At 37.4% G+C, this 18,831-nt stretch overlaps 1 protein-coding gene across 3 annotated transcripts in view; it reads left to right on the plus strand.

Annotated features, from left to right (window-relative positions):
• The first annotated feature begins 7,975 nt into the window (after positions 1–7,975).
• Positions 7,976–18,831, plus strand: part of LOC145767469 (RNA-binding protein RO60-like) — a 36,375-nt gene continuing 25,519 nt past the window's right edge. For all 3 annotated transcript variants that reach the window (XR_014288788.1, XR_014288789.1, XM_082579294.1), the window contains exons 1-6: positions 7,976–8,598; positions 11,056–11,186; positions 14,293–14,500; positions 14,831–14,931; positions 15,223–15,351; positions 18,317–18,483. Coding sequence is in view for 1 of the 3 variants with exons in the window: in XM_082579294.1 (XP_082435420.1) it covers positions 8,415–8,598; positions 11,056–11,186; positions 14,293–14,500; positions 14,831–14,931; positions 15,223–15,351; positions 18,317–18,483 (920 nt within the window). In the remaining 2 variants the exon portion in view is untranslated. The remainder of the gene's footprint in view (positions 8,599–11,055; positions 11,187–14,292; positions 14,501–14,830; positions 14,932–15,222; positions 15,352–18,316; positions 18,484–18,831) is intronic.

Genomic DNA, 18,831 nt, shown 5'->3' on the forward strand with positions numbered 1-18,831 from the left:
TTTGCACTTGGAGTAGACAGTTTGGACATCCCTTCAACTTTGCAAGATCCTCAGGATATTGACAATGCCACTAAAGCCAATGACCTAGATACTTTGATGTCTGAACTACAAGAGAAAATAAAAACAGCAAGCAGAAATGAAAAACTTACTCTCTTAACCCTCAAACCACAGTCATGGTCAGTGTCTCAAGCAGCAAGGTTTTTTGATGTTTCACGCTATTATGTAGCTATGGCATCACAAGTAAAAGAAGAAAATGGAATTCTGGGCAAACCTGACACAATAGGAGCCAAAACAAAACTAACTGAAGATATCAAGCAACTTGTGAGGGAGTTTTACTTGGATGATCATAATTCATTTTCACGGATCATGCCAGGAAGAAAAGATTTTGTCAGCATACGTAAAAATGTTCATGAACAAAAACGCCTATTATTGTGCAATATCGATGAACTGTATACTCTGTTTAAGGAAACCAACCCTGATGTCCACATTGGAAAATCAACATTTTACAAACTTCGACCAAAACAGTGCATAACTGTTTTTGCATCAGGATCCCATGCTGTTTGTATATGTGCGATTCACCAGAATGCAAATTTGCTTGCTGAGGGCAGTGGGACAAATCTCGGTTACAAAGATTTCATCAGGATGATTGTCTGTGATGCTTCCAACAAAGACTGTATGCTTCATGGATGCCCAAACTGCCCTGGAATAGGAGCCATGGAAGAGTTTTTGTTAAATTTTTTCGAAGAAAATGATGTTTCTGAAGTGTCGTTTCAGCAATGGACATCAACAGACAGGTGCACTATAGTCAACCAATCTGCTCCAACAGATGAATTCATCAAGCTGTTTTGTGACGCAATGAACACGTTGAAACGACACTCCTTTATAGCCAAGACACAAAGCGCACACTTAAAAATGCTCAAAGAAGAACTGGAAGTGACCCATGCTATAGTTTTGCTAGACTTCGCGGAAAATTACAGTTTTGTTGTTCAGGACGAAGTCCAAGGATTTCACTGGAACAACCTCCAGTGTACACTGCACCCTGCAGTTACATATTACAGGAGCACAGAAACAAATGAAGTTGAACACAAGAGCATTTGTACTGTATCTGATGACACACAGCATGATGTCCCTTTTGTCTACGAAGTTCAACGTGAAGTTAGCCAGATAATCCAGAATGAAACTCCTCACATCCAAACAATCACTTACTTTTCAGACGGCTGTGCCCAACAGTATAAAAATTTCAAAAATTTTCTTAACCTTGGTGAGCACAAGAGACCAAATGTGAATGTGGTGCCGAGGTGCCTGTGAATGTGGTGCCTGTGAATGTGGTGCCGAGGAACAGACCGCAGACCACATCATCAATGACTGTACCATCTTCAAGCCACCTAACGGAGTGGAAGGTCTGCGCGTCATGGATGATGAAACTAAAGACTGGCTGCTCTCTAGCAGCCTTCCAGTGTAGTCCGGGAACATCGTGAATCTGGGGTGGTAAAAGGATAGACCCTCGGCCCCAGAAGCTCAGACGACGACGAGCACAAGAGAGATTTTGGAACCCACGCCAACTGGGTATTTTTCGCAACGAGTCATGGGAAGTCTCCCTGTGATGGCATTGGTGGGACCGTCAAACGACTAGTGAAGCGTGAAAGTCTGCAACGTACATTATCAGAACAGATTTTGGATCCTTCTTCATTCTTTCTGTATTGTAATGAAAAAATCAGTGGAATAAAGTTTCGATTCATCCCAAAGGAAAAATTAGAAACAACAAGGATTTTCTTGAAAAGAAGGTTTGAAATGGGCAAAACAATTCGTGGAACCCGTTCTTACCATGCATATGATCCACTACCCAACAACAAAATCGGCTGCAAGTATGTTTGCTCTGATAGACAATATGCAGCCATACATGACTTTTCTGCTCAGCAATCATTTGAAAAAATAAACCCAATGGATTTCATCGCCTGCAACTACAACTTTCACTGGTGGATTGGCATGGTTCTCCAGACAGATGACGAAAAGAAGGATGCAAAGGTAAAATTTATGAATCCAGCTGGTCCTTCACCATCATTTACCTGGCCTCAACACGATGATGTTTGTTACGTGCCATATGCTGATATAATTTGTAAAATTGATGCTCCCACAACAAATACTGGACGCACATATGAAGTCTGTGAAAGAAGCCTTAACAAAATACTATCAAAGATGTTTAACTGATTGTGTATCACCACCTGTTTGCCAAATCTGTTCTCTTTTGTGGCTTGGTGTCATACACTGTTTACTGGTGATTAGTTTACCTTGAACTACGTTTTTGGCTTGTGCACTGCTGATATTTTGTTGTGAGCTACTGTTTTATTCCATGGCTTGGTTCATGCCCTGTTGCTGGTAGTTTGTCATGAGCTACTATTTTGTTCCGGGGCTTGGTTCATGCACTGTATGCTGATAGTTTTTCACCAGTGACTTTTATTCCGTGGCTTGGTTCATGCACTGTATGCTGATAGCTTTTCATCAGTGACTGTTTTATTCCATGGCTTGGTTCGTGTACTGTATGCTAATAGTTTTTGTCAGTGACTTTTATTCCGTGGCTTGGTTCATGCACTGGTGTCAATGTTCAAAGCCATGTGACATCAACATTTTGCATCGACCAAGAGTGAAATCATCAAAAACCTGTAGATGGATGCTAAAACAATGTTTTGGCGTATAGCAGCAACCTCTACTTTTTTGCAGCGTTGCCATATTTTTTTTTGAAATAAAAAACTTAAATGGCTGTTTTCACCCCCAAACCATGCTCATAGACCTTTTTAATGTAAATTTTTGAATTCCTCACCCTCAAAAATGGTGGAATAGAATTTTCTTCTGTCTTTTTAGCATAAGGGGAAGGTAGTAGATTGCAAAAATCACTCAAGCGTGACTAATTTTATGCGACAATGCATAAACTTCGATTTACGATATCTCAGCAACCGTTTGAGCTAGAACGCTCAAATTTTTTGCAATCTTATTTTTTCAATGAGATCTTTCCAATGAGACCAGTCTGGAAGAGATCCAAGAACATGGGTGAACTCATTCTAAATTAAGCAGAGAATGACCCGTTAGACATGTGTTGTGTATGTCGCGATGTACGAGTTGGTCACATATTGTATAGGCAGTGGCTATTTGACCGGCTCCGGTCTTTGAATCTGAAACACTATTTGACCGGTCATGACGTCACTGCATAAGCACTTTTTTCTTTTTCTTTTTCAAAGCAAAAGACGTGAAGCACCGATATAAGATCTAAATTCAACACGCATTCTTCAACTCAGTCCGTGGCGCGTAGGGTTCGTCTCCGGCTCCCAATCTAAAGGGGATGAGTTCGATACTATCCGGATGCATTCTTTTTTTCATTTTTTTTTTTATCTAAATTTTGACCCGAAGCGCATTTATGTGGTCAATTTTTAATTTGAGTAGCCTACAGTCCAAGTTAGTTAATAGTTCTCAAGTATAGTTCTCAAGTTTGTTATATACAATACTTCTTTTAAAAGAAATGATAATGGTAAAACCATTTTTTAAAGAAGTATTGTATATAACTAACTTGAGAGAAAAATGTAGGGTCGTTCGGCAACACACGTTCACTTATGACGATCGGAAAATTACCAAGAGAAATTCCCAAATTCCAGCAAATTAAAAAAACTCTAACATTATTACTCACATTTGAAAAGACATAAAAAATGGGCTGTAGGCTACTCAAATTAAAAATTGACCACAAAAATGCGCTTCAGGTCAAAATTTAGATAAAAAAAAATGATAAAAAAAAGAATGCTTCAGGATAGTATCGAACTCATCCCCTCTAGATTGGCAGCCGGAGACGTATGGCACGCGCCACGGACTGAGTTGAAGTATACGTGTTGAAGTTAGAACTTATATCGGCGCTTCTCGTCTGTTGCTTTGAAAGAGAAAAAGAAAAAAGCGCTTATGTAGTGACGTCATGACCGGTCAAATAGTGTTTCAGATTCAAAGACCGGAGCCGGTCAAATAGCCACTGCCTATTGTATATGCTTATTATGTGTATTCATATAACTTGCCAAGCCATTCACATTACTTCAAATTCTTGTTGTTGTTAACATTATTAAAACAAACATGCCTGATTAAATCAGGTAAATTGACTTAATATTCATTAATTAAGCTAGGCTATTAATTCATTGTTTTTTCTAGATGTTTTTTAAGATTATAATTTACAAATGGGTCATTCCATGTCAACTCAACAGGGTGTGCAAGCTCCACCCTCTTAGATTTTCTTGAAATTCACACTAAAGTTTCATATTGATGTATAATGAACACAAAAAAAATTTCAGCTCATTATATCAAAACGTTTAGAAATTACAGCCCTTCAAAGTCACCAAGGTCCCTCAAAATATGTTCGCATGTAAATTTTCCTCCATGTTTGGGTCTTCACAACTTTTCATGTAAAGCATTTACAAATCTGAAATTTTGGTATTCTGATTAAGAAGCAGCCCTAGTTTTCATATCTACCATCAAAATTGCTAATTTCAAATTAGTTTTACATATAGAACTTTTCAAAAATTGAAATTTTTTACATTTGAAAAAATTACATCAATTTTTGATGTCCGCTATCTCCCAAACCAATAGTCCCAGAACTACCATTTTGCAGATCCTTACTCCATACTAGTTGGTAATTAACCCCCATGAAACTGACACCAAACAAATGTGAAATTATTGAAGTTTGGAGGGTGCAAAGATGAAGCCCGAGCAAAAAAAGCTCAAAATGCGCCATCTTGTGGTTAATATTTGACCCTGTGGACAGTCATTCAGGAAGTTGAAACTTTCAGAAAAAAATCTTTTTTGCCTAAGCTATAAACAGTTCAAGTTTCAAATATGTAACCCAACTCCTTCAATAGTAAATGCAGCTGTGAAATCATGAGCTTGGCCATCACATGCAAAAGTCTCGGGGGTGTGAGGTAGTTGTGGCTTACTTGGCAAACATGAAAATGTTTTGAATTTTGCTGAGGACACCCTTTTAAATGGTGAGGTTGTCAGAAAAAATAACTCCTTTAAAACATTTTTGAATTTGAAATTGATTTAAGGGTGGCCCTCTCCCCCTGAAGTTCTGCGCCCTCCCCCAATATACCAAATCTTCATATCTCAAAAACTGCTGGAGCTAGAGATACAGTTTTTGTGTCAAAAGATGCAGAAAACATGATTTCCTATCTGCTTTCTGAACAGTGATTGTGCCTATCTTGAGTAGAAAAGCAGTTATTTAATAAAAAACCTGTTTCTCATATTATAGCACAAAATAGCGCTGAACAAGTATTGTGATCCAAGTTATTCAATACACACAAAGTTCATAAACTAACTTGTATGATATAACTGGTTAGTTTCAAGATAAAAATAAAACTAAACAAATAAGCAAGCAAACAAAGAAAAAACAAAACAAATGAATCAGTAATAGGTAGTAGCACAAAGATGCATCTGCAGTGTGGATTTGTGAGTATACCAGAGTATGATGAGAAAAGTATAGCGTAACCTACTTTCTGCATTATTGGATGAAATACAATGCAATAACAATTATAATAACTGATATCAGCAATGACAGCAACTAAAAATAGACAAAATGCTTATGAAATAATAAAGTTTGCGGTCTCTTTATTGTTTTGACAGGTAGCATTTTTATATTTACATACATCACAATGGTGAATCAAGACACAATTACAATGTTACATGCGATAAAAAAACAGTAGTAAGTTCAAAACAATACAAGAAAAGGTCTCAACTCGCAGCAATAACTAAGTCAAAACAGGAGAGTTGTATTGTTTCAGGTTTTTGTGAATCTCTGCTATTTAGGCTACTGTTGACTTTTTAAGGTCATAGCATAACCATCACAACAGGTAGATAGCTTGGCTTTTCCGTCCTTGAGCATAATTATCTTTAAATGCCTTGCTCAATAGCACATTGTGCTGGTAATAATAATAATAATAACAATATTTATATAGCGCCACATCCACAGTCAAACTATGCTCCTGGGCGCTGTACATGACAATGGTGATAACAGTAAAATAAAGTGCTCAGCATTAACACAACAAAGCAAGTATGGTACTGTAGTTAGCAAAGCACATTCAACAGTATGAGGCAAAGAATATTGTACAGCAAAATAATATAACTCCATAAGTGTACAGGATATATTTGTCACAGGACATCCCCGGCCAGGAATAATAACAAAAATTAACACTGAGATTTGCAAGTCAGAACATCTTACATAAGACTTAAACATTGGAAGCAAAGTAACGGACACAAAAGATTGTGGCAAGTCATTACAATTTATTTGCAGTGTGATGGCAAAATATTCATAATTCGATCATAGTCCATTGTGTTTAATCTATACTGTCTGCCACCATGCCCTTGCAGCTGTAGAGGACTTATTCTACACAAAATATTCAGAAATGGAACCCAGTACTCATTCTTGAGTCTTGTGGCCAAGAAAGCATCTTCTGCTGTGATGCTGCTACTACCTATTACTGATTCATTTGTTTTGTTTTTTCTTTGTTTGCTTGCTTATTTGTTTAGTTTTATTTTTATCTTGAAACTAACCAGTTATACAAGTTAGTTTATGAACTTTGTGTATATATTGAATAACTTGGACCACAATACTTGTTCAGCGCTGTTTTGTGCCAGAATACCCAAAACAGTTTTTTTTTTTAAATAACTGCTTTTCTACTCAAGATAGGCACAGTCACTGTTCAGAAAGCAGATAGGAAATCATGTTTTTTGCATCTTTTGACACAAAAACTGTATCTCTAGCTCCAGCAGTTTTTGAGATATGAAGATTTGGTATTTTGGGGGAGGGCGTAGAACTTCAGGGGGAGAGGGCCACCCTTAAATCAATTTCAAATTCAAAAATGTTTTAAAGGAGTTATTTTTTCTGACAACCTCACCATTTAAAAGGGTGTCCTCAGCAAAATTCAAAACATTTTCATGTTTGCCAAGTAAGCCACAACTACCTCACACCCCCGAGACTTTTGCATGTGATTGCCAAGCTCATGATTTCACAGCTGCATTTACTATTGAAGGAGTTGGGTTACATATTTGAAACTTGAACTGTTTATAGCTTAGGCAAATAAGATTTTTTTCTGAAAGTTTCAACTTCCTGAATGACTGTCCACAGGGTCAAATATTAACCACAAGATGGCGCATTTTGAGCTTTTTTGCTCGGGCTTCATCATTGCACCCTCCAAACTTCAATAATTTCACATTTGTTTGGTGTCAGTTTCATGGGGGTTAATTACCAACTAGTATGGAGTAAGGATCTGCAAAATGGTAGTTCTGGGACTATTGGTTTGGGAGATAGCGGACATCAAAAATTGATGTAATTTTTTCAAATGTAAAAACTTCAATTTTTGAAAGGTTCTATATGTAAAACTAATTTGAAATTAGCAATTTTGATGGTAGATATGAAAACTAGGACTGCTTCTTAATCAGAATACCAAAATTCAGATTTGTAAATGCTTTACATGAAAAGTTGTGAAGACCCAAACATGGAGGAAAATTTACATGCGAACATATTTTGAGGTCCGAGCTTGGTGACTTTGAAGGGCTGTAATTTCTAAACGTCTTGAGATAATGAGCTGAAATTTTTTTTGTGTTCATTATACATCAATATGAAACTTTGTGTGAATTTCAAGAAAATCTAAGAGGGTCGAGCTTGCACTTTTCCAAAAATCTGTTGAGTTGACATGGAATGACCCAAATTATAGATTATTCTGGATATATTTTTGGTGATTTCTGGATTACTTTTGCTGAAAAAAAGTGACAACAATGTGGTCAAATGAATTTTTTTAATAATGAAGTTTTTTTTTTCATTATTAAAAAAAATCATTTGATCAAAATCAAGTGTTGCCAGGTTGTCTCATAAGTTTCAGCACAAATACCAAAGTCTAGTTCAGTTCAGTTCAGTTTGTTTTTATTTCTGACCATCATAACGAAAAAGACAAAACAATATATGACAAGCATCGCAGAAGTCCAGAATAGTTGACATTTTGCATATTGCCAGTGTCAAACAGATACAAAATTATTTAAATATAGTCAGACTGTGTTGATCAACTAGGCCTACAATTCAGACAAGAAGCTTACTTTTGCAACTTAGCCTGACATCAAATGCAAACTAGTTTGCCCTTAATTAATTGAAAGATTGCACGATGTATTATTGAGGCCTGTATTAAAGATGGTCATAATTCAAACATTCTAAGCAATGCCTTATTCCAAACAATTTTTTTATTCAAGCACAATCAATGATTTTTGTCACAGGATTTTGTTTTGAGTTTATTTGTTAAAGCTGCTGCAACCATCAAATCTCGTAATTTTTGTTTGGTCACTTCTGGCTTGACAGTAACTTCATTTGGAGAAACTAATTTAAGTGAAGTACAGTTGTGAAACAGATGATGAGTATTGACAAACAGCAAAGCTTATGTCGGTATCTCTACACTGGAAAATTTGCTAAGTCTGATCAATCTAGAACACAAAACCTGCAAATAGAACAAGAAGGACATCTATTGAAAGAATTGATTGAACAATTGGATGTTGATGATGCTATAAACCTAATTAAAAAAGCTTCACAAACAGGTTTGCAACAACTCTTCATGTCAGGGTTTTTTCAATACTTTAAACTGTGAATAGTTTTTATGCAAAGAAATCTTTTTCCATGTTAGTTAGTAAGCAGTACACGATTTTCCGCCCCTTGTTTCCTATATTCGCCCCTATAGCTCAGTTGGTTAGTGCATGACTTCTGGAACGCAGAAGTTTCAAGATCAAGCGGCGCTGGTTCGACTCTCGGGGTGTGGGCTTGAGCAATGCATGTTAACCCTATCTTAATACGAGCTGTTTTCGTACATGGAAAGCATGTCAGCTATCTTAAGGAAAGCTATCTTAGCCCGTGCTAATTAATCGTTAATAATGGGAGCTATGAAAATCACAACTAGCCAAAATATTTTACAAGATATATAATGTATAGCCATGTGTAATTGTGTATTGTGCATATAGAAATTAATTGGAATAAAGTGTTTGAGATGAAAAGACGTCAGAAAGTCGGTTTTTATTCTACTTTCCCAAAAAAAGCTTCAGCTTCAAAATCAAACAGTCTGTCGATGAACTGTCGTTTCGATAAACAGTCGGTTGGATGAACTGTTGTTTCGATGAATTGTCGTTAGATAAACTGTCTTTCGATAAACTGTCATTCGATTAACTGTCGTTCAATAAATTGTCTTTCGATGAATTGTCGCGTCATTGCCGTGACATACTTTCCGCGTACGAAAACAGCTCATCTTTAGATAAGGTTAAGGGGCTTCACCACAACTCTTGCTTGCCACTAACACCAGAGCGCTTATGATGCTTAATTTAATCAACGCTTATTTTCTCAAGCATTACCGTAGGCATAGGCGTCGAAATAGGGTGGGCCGGGTGGGCGACGCCCACCCGGCCGTGAAACGAGGGTGGGCAAAATATGTTTTGCCCACCCTGTTTTCATGACACTTACGAAGTGCTCGTTACAATTATTTCCGTTTTTGTTAAACGTAAAAAATTATCCAACCAACTGCAGCGCAACTTTTTGATTTACGCTATGTCTCTCGCTAGGTATCCGACAGAACAAAGCAATTCCGCAACAACGCTGCGTTAAAAAAATGCGATACTCTCTGCACTGTTGTTGCTACGGCAACTGCCACACACTGGCAATTCCTGGTGAGAGAAAGCCACGTTTGATCTTTTCTCCGAATGGTCTCGCTTTCGTTATGTCACAATCAAACTTCAGTTCAGGGTCAGCGTAAGGGAATGTGAATATGACATCATAATGAACATGACCGATACAAACTAAACCCGTACTGAAACAATCGATTTTTACAAATCTTTGCTTTTTACAAATCAAAGTGCGGCAAATTCGAAGGCGCCACTTCAAAGATAACTGGTCACGCGCTGTTTAGGTCGCAAAAGAAAACATAAAAGTTTGTTTAGTTTAGCAGCGCTCATAAGATCGCAAGGCCCAAGAAAGCAGAACATTAAAGGGATACTAAAGGAAAAACCTGACTTGGCGATTGTACACGTTCTTTGTGTTTAAGATGCTACCATAAAACAAATTTGAATAAAATTTTGCCCCATTGCGGTCTGATCAGCATTCCGCGCGTGCTTTTGTCAAAGCTTTCAAAACGGGAATGGGCGTGAGCTGCGAAGCGTGCGACTGTACAGTCTACGTCACTATCGACTAGCAATCAGCTGATAGGGCAATCGCTTTTATTGCGGGCGATTTAACTGTAGGCTATGTAATATGTATGTACATCAAAACATCAGATTTCAACATCAAAACATCAGACGGTTTGCTTAAAACATCACATCTGATGTTAAAACATTAGATGTGGTAATGTGGCTTTTGTTATTGCTGTCGATAGTGACGTATTCTCGAGCAGTGTTTCCACTTTTTGGTCATTTTGAAAAAATAAAAAAATAAATGAAACATTGGACTTTGGGTCTTGCCAGTGCCATTCAAAACATTTTTTTTTCGGTAATTCTTTTTTAAATGTATTCTTGAATGTTCAGTTTACGCATTTTAATGCTTCATTCCCGTTTGAAAATTTCATTTAGTATGTCTTAAAGCTTAATTGCTGCAGCGACGCTAAACGCAGTCTTTGTGAGAAAGACTAACCATTGCGAATTTGCGAACATACACATTCAATGAAATCTGTTTGAAAACTCTCGCCCACCCAGAATTCCTTTCTTCTAAAAGAAAATCGACGCCTATGACCGTAGGTAATTCTATTTAGATGTAAATAAGTTTAGTTTTTTCTTCACCAAATCATAATGGTACCATAATTCTGTTATCTTGCTGGCATTGTAAACTCTTGTCAATCGTTTGTAAGAATCTGGATAGATTAAGATAATCTGAATCATATATTGGTTTAACACATTAAGAGGCTTGTCAATTCAACTTTGCAATTTGCCAGATTTTGCTGCATCAAAATTTAGCTACCACAGAAGCAAATGCTATGATTGCAGCACCATATTTCAACAAAATTGACATTGAATGATTTGCAGGTGCTCTTTCCAATGAACACCCAGTTTTGTTGGCATTAGCAGTTTGTGTGTGTAGCAACAAGACTGATCTTTCTAACAAAGCTTATCAATCTGTGACTGATTTGTGCAAACGCCCTCATGCAATATTGCAGGTAATTCCATTTATATTTGCTTTGTGATATCATACGTACGGTACATCTTTTTAGCTAATAATATAAACAGACATAACCCAGCAACAAGACTACATTTACGGTAACATTATAAAAACAAAAAACAATATTACAATAAGCTAACGTTTTCGGCTAGTCATACAGCCCTTTTCAAGCCTGAAAGAAAAGTATTTTTAAAAGAAATACTGAACAATACTAGTACACTATCACAGCAAAAATATGGTCAAATCTAAACATTTGAGAAACTTGGTTAAGCAAGTTGTTTTCAATTTCAATGTAGGTACAAAAATATGACATGTGATTTGAATGGAGCCCACATAGCATCATGATTCTTCAGGCATGTCTTTAAGTGTCCTGCCAAAGACACAGCCGCATGCTCTTGAGCGGTGTCGAACCAGCCGGAAATGGCCCGTTTCGGCGAGTCCGATTCGACGAGTCCGATTCGACTAGTCCGATTCGGCGAGTTCCCTGTTCGGCGAGAGCCTTTTTCGGCGAGTGCCCTATTCGGCGAGTTTTTGAAATTTGTAAAAGGAAATTATCGGGTACCGTAGCCTAATTACAATTGCCGTTTTTACATCGTTTTAACGTCGCTAAACGTTGAAATCGTGCAGAAAGGAATGAAAATAAAATGTTTGAACTATTAAATTAAAATTCGTCATGTCAGTTTGAACAGTTATTTTTTATTTTTGACCATCATATCAAAAACAATACACGTCAACATAGCAAAGGTAGAAGCGACAAAACGCGAACGTTAACACGTGCTTGAATTCGTCATGTCAGTTCAGTTATTTTTATTTTTGACCATCATATCAAAAACAATACACGTCAACAGCCCTTGAAAAATAGTTACAGAGAGACGTTTGATTAAGTTTTCGACTTGACATTGCTCCCTTTTCACTACAATATCGCATCTTATGGCTGACCAGCTTTCAAGTTTCAATCCGCAGTAATACGCCCGTTTTCGTGTTGCAGATGAAACAAAAGATGCGCATATTCCCCGCCTTTGATCGGGTTTCTATGACAACGGACGTGTGTGCGCCATGCAGTTTGCGCGAGTACGTTGTTGTGTTGATTATGCCGCTTGTGCGACTGTGCGCAATGCGGTTTGTACCAGCCCTTGTTACGTTGGTTAGTGGTAACCTCGGGCCGAAACTTCAAGTTCATTTTCACAGCAACCGATTCACTGCCGCGACAATTCTCTGCAGAGGTTTCGACTTTCGAAAGCGACAGCGAGTCTGTTTGCAAGCGCATTAAGCTAAACGCAATTATGTTGTTTTTGGGTGCATTCAACATCTGATGACATTGAATCGACGTAAAATGGTAGATTTTTGCTATGTCACAGGCAGCAAAATCAGTCATTTTTACATTGATTCAACGTCTACAGACGTTAAATCAACGTAAAAATGACAGATTTTTTTTGTCTGGGGTGGGATTGTAGCATCGCTACTCGTTCTAGTGATTATTTATCGCGAAGCTGTTGCGGTTTGCATTTAAAAATATTTTCCTGCTGCCGATCGCTAGTTCATCTATTGTTTTATGTATCAATGTAGCATAAAAAGTTGCTCCCACTCGGAAATATGCGTGGGGGGCTGGCCCCCACGGCTTAGGCGCCTATGGTTAAAATGAATAGTTTGGATCAACAAATGTGTGACCTACAGCTTAGATTGAAAGGAAATTATCGGGTACCGTAGCCTAGTTATCCCGACCAGCAAAAATTTTGTTCCAAGAACCCAGTTAGCCTAACAGTTCATTTTTACATTGTAGTAACAGAATGAAAAGGCTAACCAAATGTGTGGCCTATCGTTTTAACGTCGCTAAACGTTGAAATCGTGTCGTGGAAAAGGGTGCTTTTGCTGACTAGGATACGTTGAAACTGAGAAACATTCACAGAAGCCCTACGATACGTTGCATTTTTAAGATAATGTATTCAGACGTTGAATCAATGTACAAATGAAATGTTATGTTAAATGAGTTCTTGGAACAAATCGTAGGGCTTCTGTGAATGTTTCTCAGTTTCAAAGTATCTTAGTCAGCAAAAGCTCTCTTTTCTACACGATTTTAACGTTTAGCGACGTTAACACAATAGGCCACACATTTGTTTAGCCTTTTCATTCTGTTACTACAATGTAAAAATGAACTGTGTTCTTGGAACAAATTTTTGCTGGTCGGGATAACTAGGCTACGGTACCCGATAATTTCCTTTCAATCCAAGCTGTAGGCCACACATTTGTTGATCCAAACTAATCATTTTAACTATTCAAAAGTACTAACTTATAGACATAAACACGATTTATTTTATTTATTTTTTGTAACATTTTCTTTGTTTTATTTTCCTTCATATCTTAAATTTTTCTGAAAGTGTTGCGACCGTGCCAAATTTCTTTCAACTCAATAACTTACTTCGGTCACAAGCACGTTTTAACGTTCGCGTTTTGTCGCTTCTACCTTTTTCTACACCTTTGCTATGTTGACGTGTATTGTTTTTGATATCATGATCAGAAAGAAAAACAACTGAACTGACATGACGAATTCAAGCACGTTTTAACGTTCGCGTTTTGTCACTTCTACCTTTGCTATGTTGACGTGTATTGTTTTTGATATGATGGTCAAAAATAAAAATAACTGAACTGAGATGACGAATTTTACATTAATAGTTCAAACATTTTATTTTTATTCCTTTCTGCACGATTTCAACGTTTAGCGACGTTAAAATGATGTAAAAACGGCAATTGTAATTAGGCTACGGTACCCGATAATTTCCTTTCAAAAATTTCAAAAACTCGCCGAATAGGGCACTCGCCGAAAAGGGCTCTTGCCGAATAGGGAACTCGCCGAATCGGACTAGTCGAATCGGACTCGCCGAATCGGACTCGCCGAATTGGACTCGCCGAATAGTAGCAGACCCCGAACCAGCACCCTTTCTATTACCGTTCCAGCGCTCTCACCACTCGGCTATGCAGCCAACATTATGTGTACTGATGTAAAAGTGCTCGATTTGCAAACTAAATTTCTAAGACAGTGATTAAATTTAATTGAGAACACTGATCTAATGTGAATTTTGTGTGTTCTTTCCATGCCATACTTTTAGTTTGTCAAGTATAGCGAGGAGCTCTGCAAAAAATGGAAGAAAGGGCACACTGGTTGGGGGAGAGCTCGTCGTCGCGCTGTTCAAGCTTGGTACACAAACAAGCGGCCATATGACGTTGCTTTTGACATCACTCGTTGTCCGGCCATGGATTCATGGAGTCATCGCGACTTGTTGAGGTTGTGCCACATCAAGGCTAAAAGTCCTCTTGGTAAGTATCGTTAGTTGCTTGAAATAGGAAATTTGTTATCAATAGGGGTTAAGGGTTACAGGTTAGGGTCTTATTTCAACGTTTACCGACATTAAAACGATGTAAAAGCGGCAATGATCACTGGGCTACAGTACCCGATAATTTTCAAAAAAAAATTCAAAAAAATCACCGAATCGGACTCACAGAATAGTAGCAGACCCGTTTAACCCTGCCTACTATTGATACTAGGTGCACTTATGCCACAAGTGTTCGAATAGATTTAACCATTGCTCATGAATTAATCGTTAGTGTGCCTGATTGCCTGTGTGAAGTTAAGTTTTGTTGTTATAGGTTTTGCAATGGTATGCAGTTACATCACTCAAGGCTATAAGAAAACATCAGCACGCTTCAAAGATGAGATAGCGCATAGTGAAGATGATGAAGCTGTAGAGGTCAGCATGGTGAACACTACATTGAACAGTCACAATGCTTGCTTTTTTACATAAAATTTTGTTTCATACATCGACTACATCTAAGTAGCGGCTATTGCTATATATACAATGTCACACATTTGGATGTCTGTCCTATTGTGGACTAGTGAGAACCACAGACATCATGAGTTACAAATTGTCGGATGTGTCAGATTCTGCACATTGCTAAAAGCATTATATTGTGCACGTATTTCTATTTCTACTCTGTGAGCAGTTCCTTGAGTGATTTCCGTTGAAATATTAATTATCTAGGTGATGGAATTCCTTGATGCTATTAATGAGCTGAAAGCCGCCAGGTCTGCTGAAGACGTTGCAGAGCAATTGGCGCTACGAGATCTGACGTGGGAACACCTACCTTGCAAGTGGCACAACAACGTCCAGGTACGTCTAACCTATTGTAGCTTCAATTGACTGCTGATGTAAGAAGTCACCGTTTTCACCTGTGTCATTGTTATTGCCTATCATTATTTACAATAGTGATGGATCTATGTTTTGTTTGACAAATGCCTTAGCCCTACACTAGGGTGCATCAAACCCTCATGAAAATTTTTTTTCATGGAAGTATATATAGTAAAGTTGTACTAAACAATGAAAACTACTAATACTACAAAAAGTGCTCAATGCCAAGCAACAAGCCAAGTAGAGCGAATTAAATCAAATATAGTTATATTACTATATGAACCCTTGACAGCTTGTTTCACCTAAAAGGAGGATCATTAGAAGGTTCTTATTCAAATAGAATCTTTAAAGTTGTATATACTATATGTTAGTATATTTTTCTACAATATATAATATATTAATATTTTGCCCTGTAAAGGTGTTGTTATTACTCTAGTTACTCTACAATAGGCAGTTGGACGACCATATGACCATAAAATGCCCACATGGCCATTTAGAGCTCTAAAAAGTGCCATTTCTGCTTGATTTGGTTTTCAGACCCTCATAAGATCTCTGTTAATGGCACCACAACCCTCAAACTTGATTTGACACAAACAAAGTTTCCAAGTATTACAAATAATCATGTTTTAGACAAATATTCTGATTGGTTTGAATGTCAGAAGCGTTAAATTATTGAAAAAAAAAAACCTTTATGGGGCAAAATATTAAGATTTTGATGAACCACTTAATACCCATGCATCAAGAAATGTTGTTTTTTATTGGTGAATTGTGTTGTATATAATAGTTTATAATGAGCTAGCATAGCAAATTTTAGTGTTCCATTGCATTTACAATAGAAGTTATGGGGCTTTCAAAATGGCAAAAATTGCTATACGCTACCCTGTCACGATTCTTTCTATCTCTTACCAGGAAAGATACTTGGAAAGGATTAATGACGTAGTTTCATGGGATATCACCGAAAAGCAGTCAATTAAATGGTCGAATAGTTCTACTAGTGAGATGACAAATGAATTAACGAATGGCTCAATACTTCCAGCAAATAATCAAAGTAACAATGAACAGCAATAGATTCCAGGGCTTGTATCTCTTAATCAACTTTAACGTGATTCACTCACAGCTCTTCATATATATAACTCTAATCTCGATCACAATTTATAATAGCACCAACTTTCATCTACTCGTATTCAATAACTTCAACTCTCAATCAATAATAATCTCACTATAATCTCTAGATCTATTACCAACTACAAGTTCTATAATATACTAATAATAATTTACGCAAATTACACTATTTATAGCAGGTTTGTTGGTCTAGTAACTTCGAGAAGGTACGATAATGTTACATCATAAGAACTCATTGTTCTGGTCTTCTTCTTCTTCTTGCTTATGAGGCAGCAATTCATGTAACGTCTCCCAATTGTTGCAACCAGAGCAGTGTCTTCATATCAGGGTCTATGAGATTCACATGTTCTTCAGGTCGAAACACTGGACAGTGATTTATGGTATGTTGTTTGACAGTCACCACAAACACAGGCTGGTGAGTCACACAATCCCCAGGTAAACATATTGTGCTTGAAGCGACCAACACCAGTACGGAGGCGATTCAGAGTTACCCATTCTTTTCTTGGCAGGTCTGAGCCAGGTGGTACCGTACTACCGTAGTGTCTGGTGACTTGGAACTGGTTGGGCCGTGAGATGGTTTCCCAGCGGTCTCTCCATGACTTGGTCAAGTTTTACTGCACGTATACATCTTTATGACGTCAAAACAACCCACACCTGGCAAGTCAAGCAAAAGAATGTTCCATGCTTGCACGTACACAGAAGCTTCCAGAAATATGTCACATAATAAAAATTTCACAATCAGAGGTCACTATAGGAAGGACAGTAACCGATAATAACATATCGTATATATATATATGGATTTTACAATTAAAACAGTGCGCTCGGTCAAGACATAATGTAGCCTGTCTTGAGGCTTTGCATATTGATTGTGACATACCCCCACAAGTCAAAAACGAGGGTGGTACTTAGAATTAAATCGCCGCCATGGACGCACCCGAGATATTGATCTAAAACTTGGGATTCTTTCGTTTGGTACTGGTAGCCTAAGGCACAGAATGACAAATTTCCAGCAAAATCTGAGAGGTATCGTGTTCGAGATATTTTCATATTGGCTGTTTTCATGAGGAATAACCATATTTTTCGTTTTTTCAAGCTCGATGTGTACCCAGTAGAGTTCATTCAAATTTTGTAATATTTTACACAATTGAATTTTTAAGAGTAGTACAATTTTAGTATATACTGTCGTGGGAAAATATTTTCATGGTGAGGGTTTGATGCACTCTAGCCTACACATATTGACGGTACGCTTACCTCACAGTCAGCTTTATCTCCACGAGCTTCTGCAGTTATGATAGAGCTTCAACAAAACGTAGCCTACCTTGTTTGTTTGTATTGAAAATTATCGACGTGTCTGGGTGACAAAACAAGGTGTCTGCGGAACTGACAAAGACTGCCAGTTCCTCTCCAACTGAAAATATGTGCTGATATCATTGAACTCTACCTAATGACAACTCCAGTAAAGTAGTCCAATAAAACAATAAGAGCCGTGCAAATGTTTCACTGACTTCTTGTTACAAGATTGCTAATTGCATTTTTTTATGATTTCACTAACTCAAGATAAAATGACCAACTTGAATGAGTTTTAAAACGAACCAAATTCTCTCAGCTCCTATGACAGGAGCTTTAAAAGTCACTATATATTTAGTTATTTTAGTAGAATTACTTGCCAGACGCATTGGCAACTGACTAGCCCGGAAACTGAACACGAGTTTCCAACGAGGAAAGGCTCTCACTTTCCTCACATTATTGTTGCTCTGACTAGATGGATTAATTTATTGTACTAAGGCTAAAGTATATGCCATTATTTAAAACCGTTTTAAAAAAGATGTGGAAGCACTTGTTGTCGACCACCCCAATGAACGTGCTCTTACCTAATCTATCTCGGCTGCATCATATCAAGTTGCTTGAACGGGATAACATGGCGAGCAAGCACGTCCTCCAGCGGATCATGGATCATCAGAGCATTGTGGAATCTAAGCTGCATCCTTTTTAGTAAGTTGTGGTTTAATGTTTATTTTGCTATAAAACAGCAGCATAATACTCGATGTGCGTTGATAAAAATATTCTGCTCTATTTACTCTACGAAAGTTTAGTTTGCAGTCACCATCAGACAAACTTCTACAACATGTCAGGACATATTAATGAAAAACAGATTACTTTTTTTATAAAAACTTTTTGATGCTGTGGAAGTTTTAGTGTATCACTTAATTAATTTTTACAACCAAACCGTGACTCGGCCAATTTAGCAAGGAAAGGGCATTTAAGCAGCTGTATAAGTTAAGAGTTTTTCAAATGGCTTGGTTGAAGAGTATATTCAATGCAAATAAAAGCGTTTTCTGT

The sequence above is a fragment of the Aplidium turbinatum genome, chromosome 3 (assembly GCF_918807975.1).
Source record: "Aplidium turbinatum chromosome 3, kaAplTurb1.1, whole genome shotgun sequence".
NCBI lineage: Eukaryota > Metazoa > Chordata > Ascidiacea > Aplousobranchia > Polyclinidae > Aplidium > Aplidium turbinatum.